We start from the raw sequence: 18,897 nt of genomic DNA on the forward strand, positions 1-18,897 counted from the left end.
GAAATCCACTTAAGAAAAGGGAGAAAAATAGTACAAAACAGGGACACAACACAGCGCTCCTGGAATAATGGGACTATTGGAATAAGAAAAGGTAGAAGCAACGACGTGTTGAATAGTTTGAGTTCTATTAGTAAAATGAGCAATAAAAAGCTGGCATGATCAAAAGAGAAATACAGTGGCTAGAAGGGGAGGGATTAAGGCCATTTTTGATTATCTTAAATAGCTCATGAGGGGAATGCATTGTTTGAAAAATGTGAGACTGAAAATAAGCTTCCTTTGCATTAGTAATGTGCAACATATAAGGAGCACGAAGATGGAGAAGTTCAGAGAGAGTGACGTAATGTTTGCTGACTTGTGGCATTGTTTTTCAGTACAACAAATATATGGCTTCCATTGCTTCCACACACTCGTGTCCCCAGGGGCAGAATGGTGAGGTTTGGTTCTCACTGGCCACAGAGGGGCAAGATAATTATAAATATATGAAGGTGAATAACAATATTCTACAGATAATGACTAAACATCAGAGAAAGTGGAATGGCCCGAAAGATTACAAGCAGAATAAAAGGATTCAGTCAAAGAGGCTGAAGAAACCTTTCTAAAGAAGTCAACTCGTGAAGGTAGATTCATAGCAGACGCAGAGGGTAGACAAATAGGACCGTGGAAATTGAAAGTAATCGTAAAACTAACGGAGGGGTACAGATGTCTTGCAGCAAAACCCAGTGTTAGCTGACTTTAAAAGATCCCCAATGTTCCCCAGCTGATGAGTGGGAGATGGAAGTGATGGATGGAGATTTAAACTAGTACAAGTGTCCAGAAGAATTGATTGAAAAGCAAACATTATTACAATGGGATAGAGTATCTTTGCAAATAAATCATGACTTCCTCCAACAGTTGTTCTGGTTACAACAAGAGCAACATAGAATCAATAAAAGTACAAAGAGAAAGTGGGAGGCAACTGCAAAGAAAAATTGAAATAATAGAGTGCAAAAAACGAATTTGAACTTGATGTTCATGGACTACAGCTAAATCACTCAGAGGACGTGCCGAGTGATCCGCAGAGATCCTAGAGTAACTAGGGAAATGCCATAGTCTAACAATAAGATAGGAAGCTGATGTTAGCCAGCCTTTCAAAATGCATAAAATATTAAGTTGAACATTTCAGCGCAGGTCTTGTACGGCTAAAGCATTTGAAACAGCCGCCCAAGCATTTAATAGCTTACAATTGAATTTAGAAACAGGAGGCTCACTAATGTCACCAATACACTTGAATGTTCATAAGCACAGGACCATTAGACTCCAATGGCTATTTAAAGGATACATGAGCAGCGAGACATACAGGAATGGAACGGATAGACAACGCAAGGAAAATTACAAAGAGCGTACTAGCAATATAGGAAACTAATAAGAGTGCCTCTCATCCTCTTAACTAAGTCTTAACAGACAGGATTAGAGAGAGAATGTAAAAGACCTTTACATTGTGCCCTTCACGAGACACGTGGGGAGAGGCGCTCTGCAGATGGGAGGTAAATGGAGCAGAACCTCGCAATCATGATCACATGGCCAAGTTCTCTGAAGTTCACAGTGGGGGGCTTCCTGTGATAGAAGAGAAGTGGTCGAGGTGGGAGAGAAACCAACCAGCGGCCACAAGGGTGGGAGATTCAACAGCAGGTACCAAGTTGGTTACAGCCGGTCTCCTGCATGCCAGTCACCCCCACACAGTCTTGAGGGCTAGCATAGAAATGTAGAATGCAACGATGTCAGGTCACGTGATCACAATCATGTGACAAAGTTCTTTGGAATCCTAGTGGTGAGCTTCCTGAGGCAGAATGTGGATGTGGCCCTGAGCTTTAGTGCATTCGCAAGATGAGCACAGGAGTGACCAAGTGGAACCCACTTTACCATTTGGGTGGTAAATCAGGGGCAAGGTTTAGTGGACGTTTCACTTCAGTATCTGAAGACTAGCCGCTGTCGCAGAAGTGACTACTCATGTCACCAACAGCTTGCCATTTCCACTGAAATTCCCAGGAAAAGGTTTTTCAGTCAGCTTCTAAGTAATCTGAAACAGGTTTGGCGGTGCAGGAATAAAGTGGAGTTAATTCTTTTTACCTCCATTTTTCCTAACCCCCAAACTATAAGTTTGTCGGTATTCCCACTGGCAGTATTACAGCAGAGTTTTGGAGGTAAAGTGGAGGAGTTACCTCTGAAGGTAACTCCTCCCCGTTCCCTGCAAAAATCGCTGGTATTAACATCTGGTAATACTGCCAGAGGTAATACTGGCAAGAAAGAAACAATGGAGTCCTATGTACCTATTAAATGGGGATTTACACTAGCAAACTGTCCCTTGTAATCAGGAGGTATTACCGCCGGAGGTAATAACTACAGTGGTAAAACCATCTTCCCAGACAACATAGGTAGTTACTCCAAGTTAACAGGAAGGATCCGGCAAGAGGGGAATTTGCTGATTTTTGTTTGTTTATAAAGTAACTGAACTCTATTAAGTCTTTAGACAGAGAAGGGCTTGGTGATTTGATTAATGGTTCATTTCTGTCCCGTGACCGTGTAGCTTGTTAAAGTGCATGTCATGTGGCATATTTAAGGAGAATGTTTTTCCACCAGAGTGTAGTACAATATCCGCACCAGGGAATGACAGATTGACCAATGAAATCTGTCTTTCTGGCACAATGCTCTAATCACCACCGGCACCACTGCAATTTAAATAGAAAAGGCACTAGGTCCCTTTTCGGATGGCAGCAGCCATTTTGAACATGTTTCTTACGGCTGCCCCTATCCGAAAAGGGACCTAAACCTTTGTCCGTTTTAATTGCGGGGGGCATATTTTTCCTTTTTTTTCTCCGAAGGAAGATGGGCTCGTGCTGAGCTGATCTCCCGTCGGACAAAAAAAAAAAGATACACTAACCGCACCCCGGTAAATTCCGGGGTGCGGATAGCTTTCACACCCTGGTGGGGGGTGGGGAGAAGCCCACAACTCGAGCTGAGGCCCTCACTTTGCTCAGTCTTATTAAAGATCGGGCTGGCGGGCTTTTAAAGCCCATGTCGGCCCTCCATCGGGGCATGAAAACTGTATTCATATTATCAATAAATCAGCTTAAATAGCCCTTAACACTTGAATCTGGCTTGAGATATATAACAAATAAGTCTGCGATATCTCGACTGCCAAGTGCCTATCCATTAGTGAGGCACACTTTAGGATGACCATCCTCAATAGCCTCGCAGGACTGGGGCCCACCAATTGAAGTTTGGGGCTACGGAAGCATAAGGGGGCCGAGCAGCATCAAATACTTACCCCTTTACACTTCAACAAGAACAGTACATCTAATCAGCAGTTTCCATGTGAATGCACAATTTTAATCTGATACATTTATATAAATGTTTAGTCTATTCATTGATTTATGTTCCATATTCAATCGTTATTCCTAAACTCTTACAGACATACATTTTGCTAAACGCACCACAATTCTTGCAACTTCATTGCAGTTCTCAATCAAAACGAACAGTCAATGTCATAAATCCCAAAGTCAATTGCCAATAGGTTTCCTTAAAGTCACTAAATATTAATATCGATTTCAAAAGTACTTTTCTTATGTATTAAAATTAATGTATGCAGGTAATCAAAACACGACAATTGTGTTCGATTGGCTTGCCCTTTTGCCTTGAATCACTATCAATATTTATTTGGGTGGTTAACACAGTTAAAATGGATTGCTGAATGACATTAGGAGTGTCTTATGTTAATCTTTAATCAACAATAAAAATAGATGTTTTCCTAGATCTAAAACATATATGTGACCCCCAAATGATTTTTTTGTTTACAAAGGGAGCAGGGGACATCTCCACAACCCGTCCCCATACATAATGTCACCATATATAATGTTGCCAATGGCTTTTCCCGACATTATGTATGGGGACACTATGTATGCAGACATATTACCCGACACCGTTTATTGACCACCTCTCTCAACTAATTGACTCCCTTCCTCCCCATCATCACCTATTTGTCAAAAAAAACCAACTAAGGAAAACAATTGCACTTGGCAAAGATCTAGACACACCTCGGATCTCCAACTTTACCTTACTGCTCTTCAAAACTACTCCTCTGCTCTGCCAAATGTGACTTCTATCCCTCTCTCATTTCGTGTCAATCCTCACAACCTCGGTGCCTCCAAAAATCTCTCAACTCACTTCCCTCACATCCTAAACCCTCCATCTCATCCACTCTTTCTGCTAACGATCTAGCTCTCTACTTTGCCTGAAACATTTCAAACAGTCAAAATACCCTTGCAAATTATCTTCTATCCCCATCCCTGCTCACCTTTCCCCACCACCTCTACCGTCCTCTCCTGTGATAATGTCTTCCTTTATCCCCACTAACCCTGATGAGAATTTTGACTTTCTCCTCATGGCTAACCCTTCATGTGCCTTTTTCGACCCTCTATCCCCACACATAGCAAACATCATAGTTACCAGTGTTGCTCAATATCTTACTACCCTCTTCAACTCCTCTCTTGACAGTGCCACTTTCCATCATCCTATAAGTCTGCTCTTGTTATCCCATTTCTTAAGAAAACTTGCCTAGACCCCAACTGTCCTTCCAACTTTCGTTCTGCCTATCTTCTACCTACTTTTCCAAAATCTTAGAGCTTGTAGTATTCAACCGACTCACTGGGTTCCTTGACACACACACAACCCCCGGGATCCTCTTCGATATGGCTTCTGACCTCTGCACTCTACTGCGTCAGCTCAACTCAGTGTCAGCAACTACATCTCTTCCACTCGTCATGCTAACCGTTCATTTATTCTTATTCTTCTTGAATTCTCTGCTGCCTTGGATAACGTCAACCATTGTCACCTTCTCCCAACAATATCTCTCATAGGCATCAGGTAAAAGGCAATGGCTTGGTTTGCTTTATATCCAACCCCCAGACCGTTCCCGGAACAGCCTTCCCTCCCCAGTCTCCCACCTTACTGTTGGTGTTCCCCAGGGGTCAGTCCATGACCTCTCCTTTCAACTCTTCCCTGATGACACTCAGATATTCTCCTTTGCCTCCTTATCGGATGAGCTACAGTAAAAAATGTCTGTTTCTCTTCCATCAAATTTTGGATGGCATCTCACTCGTTCATGTTCAACTTCACTAAGAAAGAAGTTCTATCAGGCTATCTCTTCCCTTCAACTCTTCTATTATTCTCTCCTTAATACCTTCTGTACTCCGTTTCTGCTCGCAACCTTGACATTATGTTTGACCCATCTCAAAACTTCTCGCTCTTTATCTCCAAATCTGCCACTGTGGCCCGACTTAATCTCCTCAACATCAGACAAATAAGACAGCCTCTTCCCTTCAACACTGCTAAGCACCTAATCTCATCTTTAGTACTTTCTCAATTTGACTAGATTGATTGAGACATTTGTATCGCGTAACTGGATAAACCAAATCGTATCAAGTCGCAGAATTAACTATCACAAAAATGGCTCCGTCACAAATCCTGGGTGATCAGAATTACTCTTTCATCATTGATCAATGTTCTTGGCCTTATTTAAAAGTAGGCATTTTTTTTTTTCGAAGTTTCATCAGAGAATCCGATTTTAACTCCAATGAGAGACTATTCCATAGTTTTGGCCCGAATACTGAGAATCTACAGTCTCCTCTAGACACACATTGCGTTGCAGGAACGGACAACAGGTGCTTGTCCTCTGATCTTCAAGGACCGTGTCGGTTGATACCACTTTAGTTTGTCCACCAGGTACCTGGGAGCTACGTTATTCAAGCATTTAAAGATTATGCATCCAATTTTAAACTTAATCTGATCCTCCACTGCCAGCCACTGTGGCATGATCTTTTTGGGGAACATAGAGAAGGGCCTGCCAAAGAAGCTGTAGGTTGCTGTGACTTGATCTTCACAACCCAATTCGCTTTGCCATGTGCACCCCAGGTTCTTTACCCTAGATGCATATTTCAGTTCCGATCCAAGAAAAGAGGGTGTGGAGGACATCAGCTCTCACCTATGAAATGTTTTGGATCAAACAGGATCGCCTCTGTCTTCTTTGGATTGAGTTGGAGCCAATTCATGGCCATCCATCCTCATACTTCTTCCAAACACCTACTGGTCCATGTGAAGGAATCTTCTACATCATCCAGCCTGAGGAACACCTGTGTATCGTCTGCATACAACTGGAAGATGATCTTGTGGCTTCTCAGGATAGTCATTAGAGGGCTTAAATACAGGTTGAACAACAGTGATAGGGAGGACCCCTGTGGGACTCTGCAACATTGTAGGAGAGTATCCGAAAGAAAGTCCCCCAACTTCACTCGCTGTTGTCACCCTGATGGAAAAGAACAGAACCACTTAAGGCGCTAGCCCAAGTGTTTTCTATAGTCTTTAGTCTTTCCATTTGGATTTTGTGGTCCATTGTGTCAAAGGCCACAGAGTGGTCTAACATTACAAGTAGGGACCATTCACCTAGGACTCCCACTCGCAATAGTTCGTCCCAGACCGCGACCAATGCTGTTATAGTTCCAAATTTTGGACGGAACCCTGATTGAAGGGGGTCAAAGAGGCCCTCTCTTTCGACATATTCCTGGAACTGCATTGTGGCCCCCTTTTCCAATATTTTTCCAGGGCAGCGGAGACCTGCGCCTGGACGATCATTCTGAAAATTGTCACAATCCAAATTTGGCTTTTTCAACAATGGAGAAATTATAGATAATTTCCGTTCCTCATTGCTATCACCTGGCTAAAAGACACGTTTACAAACGTAGTCATAAAGGGGTTATGTATAATGCCAGGTGCTTTGCCACACCCGCACGGAGAGCAAAAGGTGTATAATTTGTGGGTTTTAGCACCATTTATAGAGTACAAATAGTCTCATCTGACACTGTATTAAAACAGAAAGGGTGATGATGGAAATTACTTCCTCCCTCCAACATAGTTCCTTTGTCTGGAAGGCTAAAGATCTCTCTTCTCTCGGCTCGGTTTCCCTTTCCAGTGTGCCTTAATCTTGCCCAGAAAATAATTATTAAAGGCATTTGCCTGTTCAACTGATGATTCCTAGTGGACCAGTCTACTCTATGGCCTTCCCAACTATGCCTTGTTACCTCTCAACAAAGTCCTCAACTTTGCTGTCCATACAATCTTCAACCTTCCCCTGTTGCCCTCCACCACCCCAACCTGTCCTCAGTTAGGCTTGTTATCTATGAGACACAGGGCAAAGTATAAAATCATTTGCATCATCTTCAGAACTATACACGGATTTGCCCCACCCTACCTATCAGCCCATCTGACTCCCTACTCTCCCCCTTACCCCCTACAATCGTCCTCAGCTCACTTCCTTGCCACCTCTCGTACCCCTTGCGCTCCCTCTCATTTCTGGTCTCTTCTACTCCTCACTCTTACTCTGAAATGCTCTTCCTCTCTGTTTCTGGACTCCTCCTACTCTATCTCTATTTAAATCCAACGTCCTAACTCTGCTCCTTTATGAAGAACCACTTGCATAGCATTCTACGCCACCACATCTTCCTGTTTTCCTCTGCCCTACCTCTCTACTATAGCCCCACAGCACTTACACCTCATCCCTTCATCCTAAAACATAGCACTTCCTCCACTATCCTCCTCCTATGTCTTACTTTACTGTCCTTGTCCCTGGTACATGTTTCAAACTCCCCTGCATCATCTGGTTTTATATCCACATCCTCTCACCCATTGTTAAGGTCTGTAAATCTATGTTAACATATTTTGTAAGACTTTGTGTGCCATAAATGCAGATTTCCCTGTAATTGTCTTTAAATAATCAAAGTAACTATTCCTCCATTCTGAATAAGTACAACATGATACTTCAATGCACAGAATTGGCAAAATCTAACAGACCATGACAGCACAGAGCTACTTCATATGCATAATAGCTGACTTATAAAATAAAAACTCGGCTTGCCCTCCTGTTCACAGGTTGTCCGCTGGACTCTCTAAAGTCATATCTTGCAAATAAAGGTTTCACCCCATGTTGCTTCAGTTGTTTTGAAATCACACAACATACTGGTTATGATAGCCTTTACTGGACTAACTGGATTTATTATGGAGAGGGCGAGCAATGCTTGAAATACCAAATGCTCACTGCACATTAACACGTGGAAAATGACTTCACAAAGCCTTTTAGACAATCAGAGGGCTCAGATCACAGTCCTTAACTCATGGTAGTGGCCTGCAGTCCAAGCACTCTGTTGAGCTTGATGAATCACCTAGAGCAGCACACAGCCCACCAAAGCTCTCTGGTAAACCCCTTCCGAAAACCCTCTTTCTTCCCATTACTTGCCTCAGGCCCACTCACCGCCCACTCCCGCTCTCCCCGAAACCATTCCCACTTCCTCCAGTCAACTTCTTTAACTCAGATAGTTGCCATCAAAATGGATAAGGGACTATGAGAAGATCCCTTCATATTTTACTTGATTGCCCTCTTTTAATGTGTTTTTTTTAACTCGAGAACCGGCCACTGCCTAATTTATCGACTTTAAAAAAAAAGATGGTTGATGCTAATAGCTATAACCTGTTTTAGTATGCCATTCCTGGGTGCAATAACACTGAAACGGGGCCTCTAACTTGGTTTTCGGGCTGTTACTGCATGCAAATACCCGCCTGAGTGGGGTTTATTGCACAAGGACACAAATCACAGGTGTGTTGAATGCTAACACACTGTTCAGAGATGTTTTAAAAAAAACGTCTAACTGCAGACTATGGGGGTCAATACGACCCTGGCAGTAAGGGGATAACGGGGCTGGTAGAGCTGCCGGCCCCGTTAACCCCCTACCGACTCATTACGAGGTCTCCTCGCGGGACCCACTAAGGACCCGCTAGCAGACCAGGATGCAATTAACGGGCCCGTTGTTTGCATCCTCCCGATTCCCATTGAGCCCTATGGGGCTTAAATGGGAATGGGGATGTACCGGGTCCGGGTTCCCTGAATGGGGAAATATCGGGCCCTCCAAGGTCGGAATGGCCCAGTATTTCCCCATTCAGGGAACCCAGACCCGGTACTCGGTATGGGGGTAGCCATGCCGCAAATAGCGGCATGGTTACCTACATAGTCGTAATGAGGCCCAATGACTTGCTTTGTACAGGGGCACGCACCTAATCGCTCCTCAGTCCCTTGCCAGTGTTGGCGAGTTGTCATTTACCTAAACCACGACAACCAGCCGGGTGCTTGCAGAGCCCTCACTCCACCCTTAAATGCCCTATGAGACTTTTTGAAAAGCTAAGCATACCCAGTGCTGCACAGAATGTTCATTCCATAGTAGAATTCAGGTGCTATCCTGCCCGTCCTTGCGACTAGACAGAGCCAAGCCAAGCCAATCATCGAGAGTTGAGAATACATTTACCCTCATCATAGGAAGGTCTATCTTGAAACCTGCACCCATCTTTGATCCAGAGCAACGCCATTTGCTTTTGTACCGCCCTGACTAATACCATCACACTAATGAACGCCATTAATAAACTCGCACAGACAGTGAAACGCTGGGTTGAAGAATGTGTGTTGGAAGCCAGTGTGCACAACAATAAAGAACTTGTGCTGCAGCCACGAACTTATCAAGAATTGTGAAAGGATATATTTTCTTATGGACACAAACCAGGAAGTAGCAAATACAAGGTAGCTACGCCCAAGGCGTTTATCCTGTGTCGTTCTTTTGTAAAAGTAACTCGGTCATCAGTGGCAGATTTAAGGCAAAGGGCCCTGTGGGCAGCACCTGACACAGGGCCCTAGATGGGCGGGTCAAGGAGGCGGAGCTCAGGGTGTGCATAGTTAATTTTGGTCACGACTGCACAATGGTGAACTTTAGGGACAAAAGCTATTTATTATAAAGTTCTCTTTATTATAGTTACCTGTGTCTAGGGTTTAACTGGAAACAGCTGGGCCTCCCCAGCTGGCTTTTCTATCAATGGTAATATTGGAGGATCAAGCCTGAAACTAATGTTGGAAATGAACATGTTTCAAGGATAAGGGCGAAAGAAAATTACAGCTCATGAAGACCACACAATTTCCTAGAAAAATTGCTCTAAGAAAACTAGTTGGATCCAATGTCTGTAATTACAACTGTGGAAATGTTTCACAAAAGTACATGTTGTCGAAATATGTCTTTAATAAGTACACATGTTGCAGTACAATACATTCAGTACTGTGCAAAAAAAGAAAAATAGTTCCTTTCTAGACATTCTTGTGCAATAAGTGAAGTAAAAACACAATTGCCAGCTGAGCTTCATAAAATAATGCAACGAGAAGATGTCAATGATAAAGTGTCCATTCATATATTGCACACCACAAAATTCTCTTGGTTTACACAGGAAAACCTGGCACCCAGGATGGGGAAAACAAATGTAGAATCATATTCTTTTGCTTGACCTGTTTCTATAATTTATATATGTATATTGTCAGGTGAATTTATTATGGGATTTGTGCACTTTTCAAGGCATCGCTAGACAATTATTTACCCTTTGGATTACCAAGCCTTAAAAATACTGATATGAAGTATACCTGGTAAGATATGTGGTCAAGTTCGTACATCTCCACCTGGAACAGAATCCTGGTTTCGCTACTTAAACAAAGTGTTTAATCCTGGGCAAATCATGCAATCTCATTGTGCCTGATCTACCAACATTGGGAGCCCATAAATGCAATAACGTTTTCAACTTTTGTTATGCACTCTCAAGAGTGCATAAACTCGAGTTAATGATAATTATTGGTTATGCAAATAGTGATTCATCAAACCACTATACATAGAACATATTCACATACAAGAATCACCCAACTAAAGTTGGCAAAGATTTATCGACCTTGGAAGGATGAAAGGCCGAGTTGGCCTTGCCAGTATTAGAATCTTCGAGCTGCAGATATCACTCACACCCCACCGCCACAGAAACAAGTGCTCAACCCACTGAGCTACCTTGTTACATAACAGTATACTGTCCGTTCATATAGCACACAACATAAACTTTGCTTGGCATATATGTGAAAACCTTGATTCAGGATGAGCAAAAAATAAAAACATCTCACATTCTTTTTGCTTGGCCCATTTCCATAATGTATAGACATTGGGAGCCCATAAAAGCAATTCAGTTTGCAACTTTTCAGGTGCCACCCCATTATCCTAAACTATGATCATTATGTGTGTGCGCTTGTACTTCATGCCTCTCATGCCTAAGTCAGTGCCCCATTTTGGGACACCTCAGCCAAAAGAGCTTGGACAGCCACTGCAAAGCACACTTTAAGCATTTGTTCGGCGCATTTGTTTTTTGCGGGACCAAACTGGGAGGAAAGTCAGCTGTCAAGACTGCCAACAGGTTGTCTGTGGATCAAGTGAAGCAAAACTTCTGTTTTTGCCCCTCGAGGTGCCTCAATGATCCTACTGGCCCCCAGCCTTTTACCATTCTATCACCGCCTGTGGCCTGATAGCCATTGCTGTGGGTTTTTAGTAAATGTTGTAGCACCATGCAGTGCCAACTTGTTACTATTCTCCCCAAAATCATGCTGTTTTGTTAACGGATTGTGTGTGGAACTCCTGAAGAACAGTTTCAAAACAACTAGAATGTTCCCAACGCAAAAGCAAGATCCCCACTGTAAAATGTGTTAAGATTATCTCAAACAAAACAGTTAGAAGCTGTTCCATGCTATTTAAATACGAAAGGGGTGGGGGAGAGGCAGATTTCCTTACCATCCCTTTACATGTATGTGTCGCAGGCGGGATCCGAACACGGGCCTCCCGTGACCTAATGAATGCTCTTAACCACTACACCAATGTGATTCTTTTAACACAGCGAATGCTGCAGCAGAATGTGTCCTTTGTGTTCCTTCCTCGCTGCCATGTATTTTTTGGGAATGGATGCCACTGGCTGGAGTCACAGCAGAAAGGGCCTTGTGGCATGTGTCTCAGAGAGAGACTAGGAAGGAAAGGGGTGGGGCATGGCACAGGGGCCCGCTCGCCATTTGTCTGCCTGTCGCCCGTTAAATCCGCCTCTGTCGGTCATTATTAACAAGCGTGACACCTCATTTCAAATTGAAGCAGCTAGTGATGGGCAAACAAAAGATCTTCCAAATTTAATTTTATAAAGCCTTGTGGACCACCTACCTACCCCTTCTTTACCTGATTGCCACAGTGACTATTGCCATTTCATTGTAATTCCCCACCCTGCCTAATCCTTGCTGGGATTTTGGATACATCTTACAGTTATTGGTATTGATTTACCAAGCATTTGTTTCTGCCCACAACAGGGAAATTCGATTAAAAGACATATATTTGTGAAACATCATAGTGTGTGAGACAAGGCGCAAAAAAACAATGGCAACCTGCGATAGAATGGGTGGGGACGAAGGTGCACCTCTGCACACACACACATTGAACATGTACAAATGTATACGTTAGGGGGAGTGGACATGGCTGTGCAATCCAAACGAAGGGGGATGGGGAGTGTTGGGAGAGGGGCCAGGGGGTGGGTTTGCAGTGTGATGCAACCCGACTCACAAAGAAAAGAAAATAGATTTGTTCCCGGGACCATTTTGCCCCTACCCCAACCTGCCGTAAATCAACCTGCCGTAAGTCAGAAAGTCTGATTTGGCATATTTGCTTTTGGCAGAAACAAGTTTTACACGTTTGATAATTCTCTTTAGCAGTGTCTCTCTTTCCTGAATGTTTATTACAGATTTGAGGGGGAAAACATGTTTGTTTGTTTTGTATCCAAATGTTATTTTTTTTACTTCTTGGGCCTTCCATCTCTGTCGTTTGTGACTCGTTTCCATTTTTGGATTAACAATCGTGGTAGGTTCAAATTGCCTGTGCTGCACCTGTGATTGTGAATCACGCAGGCATAACGTGTGACTGGTGCCCGGTGCAATTTGCACTTACTACAATGTTTACCCACAAATGGGTTTCTTGGCGAATTGTGACCATAAGCCATTCTATATAGTTGTATTTAATAATTTCTCCTTTTATCCTATGCAGCACTCTCAAAGTATGCAAATATTTAACCCGTGACATGTGAAAAATGACTAAATTAAAAACAAGGCTAATATCTTATACGCAGGTTGACCTCTGCACTAGAAACAGCTCTATCGTATGTTCTTAGTGTTTCTCCTTGGAGGTGAACTAACCTGTGGGGACGCAGAAGCTGAAGGGCTGGTGCCTTGGAAAGACCCACAAAATGACCTTTGACTCTGCTCCGCAAACCATCCTGAGACATTGACCTCTTGAGTAATCTCCCAGTCTACCTGCCTTCCTAACCTTTCTTTCCTTGACCCGCTTCCTAGATGACGTCATCCCCCTAGCCACCAAGGATCCTAGCTCCTCCAAGAATCCAGACGAAGAAGATGAGCTAGGTGAAGCATTTGAGTTTGAGGACAGTGATGGGGAGAAGGAGGATTCTGGCACAGGGACCAGCTGCCCCAGCACGGAGCCAAGCATTGGGGAGACAGCTGGTCAGCCACCACTGGTGGATGGATCTCAGGACCAGGCTCACTCGGTGAAGGACGGAAAATTACTGGATGGGGTGGCGAAATTGTCCAGCTCGGGGTCACACTCAGGTAAGGATCTAGGAGCAGTGGGTTTATTTCCTCAGAGCCTTGCAAAGGGGGGATTTAGAAGTTGGGAGAGGACTTGTGGCCGGGAAATGGTAAACTTGTCTTTATTTTAGATTCTGGTGCAAGATGGCGGAACAGTGCATGATGTACCCAACCCTCGTTCAGATTGCTTGCTATGGGTACCCATACATGTCCATTCTAATTGTTAGTGATGAATCTTGTCTGCAGAATTTCAAATTACTAGTGGCTGGTCCGGTCTGTACCTAATGCTAATGAGGTTCTCTACAGCCATTCTCATTAGTCAATGGTGGGGCCTATTCGCCCAATCTCATTGCTGTTATTAGTGGCACTCTGTAGCCATTCCAACCAAACAATGGTGGCGTGGGCCTTCTGCACCCATTCTGATTCCCATTGGTGGGGCATTCCAGGGTTCCCAATGGTGTGGCCCTGTGGTAGCTCCCTGGTTCCCAGTGACAATGCCCTCTGGAGCCCTTCTGGTTCCTGCTAGTGAGGCCCTCTGGAGCCCTTTTGGTTCCTGCTGGTGAGGCCCTCTGGAGCCCTTCTGGTTCCTGCTAGTGAGGCCCTCTGGAGCCCTTCTGGTTCCTGCTGGTGTGGCCCTCTGGAGCCCTTCTGGTTCCTGCTGGTGAGGCCCTCTGGAGCCCTTCTGGTTCCCGCTAGTGAGGCCCTCTGGAGCACTTCTGGTTCCTGCTAGTGAGGCCCCCTGGAGCCCTTCTGGTTCCTGCTGGTGAGGCCCTCTGGAGCACTTCTGGTTCCTGCTAGTGAGGCCCTCTGGAGCCCTTCTGCTTCCTGCTGGTGAGGCCCTCTGGAGCACTTCTGGTTCCCATTGCAGTGGCCCTTTGGAGTTCAGGGGTGGAGCACTCAGGAGCCCTCCCTATTCCCAGATGTAAAAGCCCCTTCAGCTAGTCTGATTGCTAGCAGTGGGCCCCAGACGTCTAGTTGGAGGCTGGGTCCTCATCACCCGGGCGACCTGTAAAAAAACATAATTCCAGAGTGAAAAGAATTAGACAACACTCCTTCAGGACATACAGCTCTCTCGCCTGCACAGCTCACCTACATACTCACTGCCATGTTTACAGAAGACGTAGGCATTTAACATTGTATAGGAATTGCTTTCCAGCAATGAGGGACCCAGAAAAGAGTCCCCCCTTTCTAAATTTGAAAGTCTTAAGTAACCGAGGTGGTTTACTTCTGGAGGCACAGAAACACTGCAAATCCAAATTCTATTGCACGAATTACAGCCGGGTGTAGGGTTTAGTCAGTAGGGCCCTTACTCATTGCTGCCTATCAGCACATGCAATATATATATATATATATGAATGATATGGCATTTGTAACACGCCTATACACAAGTGTTTCAAGGCGCGACGAGGCAGGGGGGGACAAGGGGAGACAGACAATGATCCTACTAGGCCAGGTTTCATTCAGATCGCGCAAGTGCAAGTGTAGAGTGGAAAGGGAAAAGTGCAAGGGGGAAAGGGAGAGGGGAAAGTGCAGGACAGGGTTAATAGCATACAGGAAAATAACAAGGGCCAGCTAGTGGCAAGTGCGAGGTAAGTGCAGACAAGTGCTGGGAAGGGGGGCTGCAGGGATATAGACACAGTCCCGTAGTGCAGGGGGTGACAGGGAGGCAGTGCAGGGAAGAGTGGCTGGGCCAAGGACCGAGAATGGTGAGTGGCCCAGTTGCAGATTCAGTGCAGTTTCAGTAACTTTAGCAGGGGAGAGGGGGAGAGAAAGCGGAGGCAAAGAGGAAGGTTTTGAGGTGCTTCCGGAACCGGAGATGGTTCTCCTCAAGTTTCAGGGAGGCAGGAAGGCTGTTCCAGAGGGAGGCCCCTGCAGCGGAGAGAGATCTGCCACCAACTCATTGTTTGGAGAAGTGGCTGACCCTGAGGGAGTTGGAGGCGGATGAGCGAAGAGCTCGAGAAGGAAGATATTTAGGAAGAGAGAGTTGAAGGTATTTTGGCCCAAGGCCCCAGAAGGCCTTGTGGACAATGCAGAGGGTTTTGAACTTGATCCTCTCAGTCACTGGGAGCCAGTGTAGTGAGTTCAGTCCTGGAGAGATACGGTCCCTGGGCTTGAGGCCAAGGACAAGTCTCGCAGTCCTGTTCTATATATCATACTCTTTGTACCAATCCAAAAAAAACTTCCTAGCAATCCAAAATGTGTATAAAATATAATCAGACTCACTGTTGCTTCAAGTATTTTAACTTTACAATTTCTTTTGCTAAGATCTTCTGATAGGCTCACTTTCTGGTGTTCCAATCTTTTTAAAAGTGGCTCCCCTCGCCCAATAGAATCATGGCATTGTGTAATTATAATAAATGGCAGAGTACCTCTCAAGTACCTACATAACTAGGTGCATATCTCATTCAGTACACTTAGCTCAGTAAGAGTATGACCGCATGCTACTACTAAGAGCCCTCGCATCCTGAAGAAGACCTCCACTAATACAATGAACACTCCTCAACAAGTGTCAACAGCCAAAAATAAACAGAAAAACAAACAATGTGTGCAAAATACACACATGCAAGTTGTTTGCTTCATACAGATCTGTACACCAAGAACCATATGAATAATACAAACAAATCAGTACTTTCATATTATATCTCTGTTGTCCCCTTGCATGTACTCACTCCCTGGTCCAGAGAACTATTAAAGTGCTGCCTTTCGTTCGCGGTATATCCATGGTACACATCTGTGCGGCACTACTATTTTTCCTGTGTGTAGCTGTACTAGCCCTCCTTTAGTACTGATGTATTGCCTCTCTCTGTCTGTGGAGCACAGCAGTGATTTCTGTCCTATATTCATTTGGATTGTGCTGGGTCTGGAAAGGATCAGGGGCTAAGCTAATGTCGGGACTGGCGGGATTCAGGGCTAGCTATAGCCTTTTGATTGTTGCCCCTGAGCTTCTATCCGGGGCTACAACCAAAAGACCCGGGGCTATAGCCCCCTCAGCCCCCCCGCCCACCTAGCAACGCCTGTGGATTCTCTTCTGTACATGGTCGGTGTGTCTCATGCATTTTACATGCTGTGCCTGCTACACATGTGTTCAGTGTCACTCTGTGCTGGCTCCAGCAGTGCTAAATCCCACGTGTTCTCCATTTGGTATAGCGTTGTGCCACTGTCTTTGAGACAGCAGTGCTATGTGTCTACTGCTCATATGCTCAGTCTCTCCCTGGCACATTGGTCACATGTTCTCTGGGTTTGGTGCACCTGTGGCATCTCGCTTGCACGTCTTTTGGAACACCATTGTTGTCGCTATACGTTCAGAAAGACTCCTGCTTGACAGGGAGGCATGACGCATTGTAAACAAACGGTGACAAGTCTAGGGAGACGTGGAAAGAGACCCCTGCGTGTTTAAGGGTGGCTGTTGGGGTAGCCGCAGCACATAGAGGGGGGCCTGAGCCGCCTTTCTGATGCAAGTTGTGAATTGGCAGTAGTGGGCTTCAGCAATAGCGATCTATAAATAGGCCCATTGCGGCAGCTCTCAGCTGACAGCCAGAGCCCAGGCAGGCGGGCGGCCAGGGGACTGGGCCGAGGTCAGGCATATCCTTGTACAGACGCACAGGCTTCTGAAACTCGATGCACTCCCTGCCGGCGTCAAGGCAGCGAACTGGGAGCAGGAGGGGTTCTCACCGACCGACGCCCCTCTGTCAAACTTCAGCGCAGGGGCGAGCTCCAGTGCCTTGCAGCGTGTTGCATGTGCTATGCTCTGAAGGCGGGTTCCAGAAGTGTATCTGACCAAGCACGTCATGTTTCCATGGAGCGAAAAAACAGGCAAGGCTGACCGCATGCGATGCTGCAAACGTCTCTGTCAGGGGTGTCCCCTCGAATTTGCACTGTTTAGGCTCCCGTCCATAACCTCTGGTCACACCCTGCTCCCCTGCTCTGAACCTGCCATCCACATCCCCAGGCCCTATCACTCCTCACCTTCCTCTGGTGAGAATCCCAGTCCGCATCTTCTGGTTGCACTCCTGCAGAGCTTCCTCTGGTCAGACTCCCCACCAACATCCTTGGGTCACACACACACAAACTTTCCCTGGCCAGGCTCCCCCATCCGCATCCCCTGGGAAACTGGAACACCCTCGAACCACACTCGCCCCAAGCATCCTCTGATCCAACTCCTCACTGCACCCTTTAGTCCATCTCCCCACTAACATCCAGCAGCTAAACACCCCTCTGCCTCCTTTTGATCTGGCTCATGATACAGCTCCTATAGAATACCCCTAGACCTCTTTCCAATAAGCACCTCTGATTTGACCCCCCTTTAAATAAACAATGGTAGCGCCTTGCTCAACCTGATGTAACTATTTGTAGTCACTGTCTAATCCATTAATTCAACATCTAATCATCCAACACTCCATTAATTATTCCCAGACCAATGGCAATATCCTCTGATCAGACCACCCACCAACATCACTTAATGCAACTCCCCACCAATGTGCTCTGATGGGATTGCCCTCCAACATCTGCACACACCACCACTCACAAATATCCCCACATCATGCAGTCCAACTACATCTCCTACAACTGCCCGCCAACGTGCTCTGATCGAACTGCACACCAACATCCACTCACTGCAACTCCCCACCAATGTGCTCTGATGGGACAGCCCGATAACATCTCCACACACGACCACTCACAAATATCCCCACACCATGCAGCCCAGTAACATCTCCTACAACTCCCCACCAAAGTGCTCTGATAGGATTGCACACTGCATCCACTTAACGCCTGCCTCAAGATCTTCTGAACTGGCACCCTACCAACATTCTCAAATGGACCCTTTGCCAGCATCCGAACCACATTGCTATCAACATCCGCTGAACACACCAACTAAAACTGTCTGACGCAACACTAGCCAGCACCCTCTTACTCCAGGCCAAGCATTCTCTCATCCAACTCCCCACCAACAACTTTTCATCATCTTTGCATAAATGTCCCTTGATCAACATTCTTTCATTTGACTCCCCGCCTATATCCTCTAAAACAACCCAATGCCAACTTCCCCAACATCCTCCTAACCGATAAGTTATCTCAGTGAGTTAGGCATTCATAGCCAATGTCTATGTGTGATCCGCAGGTTGCAGGTTTGATTATGGTTCATATGCAAGGTTGACACAGCGTTTTATTCTCCTGTGGTTGATTGACTTAACAGCAATTCTGATAGGTTGATAATAATTGAATACAAAAGTATTCAATGGAAAGAACGTTTGTGAAAGTACTATAGAAACGAAAAATTATTATAATTGTTCATCCCCTGCATGATCATCTGATATCATACTCATGAAGGTCCTCTAATCTGAGTCCCC

At 45.2% G+C, this 18,897-nt stretch overlaps 1 protein-coding gene across 5 annotated transcripts in view; it reads left to right on the forward strand.

The window, feature by feature from the left end:
• Positions 1 to 18,897, forward strand: part of ARHGEF10L (Rho guanine nucleotide exchange factor 10 like) — a 972,373-nt gene that overhangs the window by 238,906 nt on the left and 714,570 nt on the right. For all 5 annotated transcript variants that reach the window (XM_069610308.1, XM_069610311.1, XM_069610312.1 and 2 more), the window contains exon 3: positions 13,298 to 13,570. In XM_069610308.1, the coding sequence (XP_069466409.1) occupies positions 13,298 to 13,570 (273 nt within the window). The remainder of the gene's footprint in view (positions 1 to 13,297; positions 13,571 to 18,897) is intronic.

The sequence above is a fragment of the Ambystoma mexicanum genome, chromosome 8 (assembly GCF_040938575.1).
Source record: "Ambystoma mexicanum isolate Mex_15411 chromosome 8, UKY_AmexF1_1, whole genome shotgun sequence".
Lineage (NCBI taxonomy): Eukaryota > Metazoa > Chordata > Amphibia > Caudata > Ambystomatidae > Ambystoma > Ambystoma mexicanum.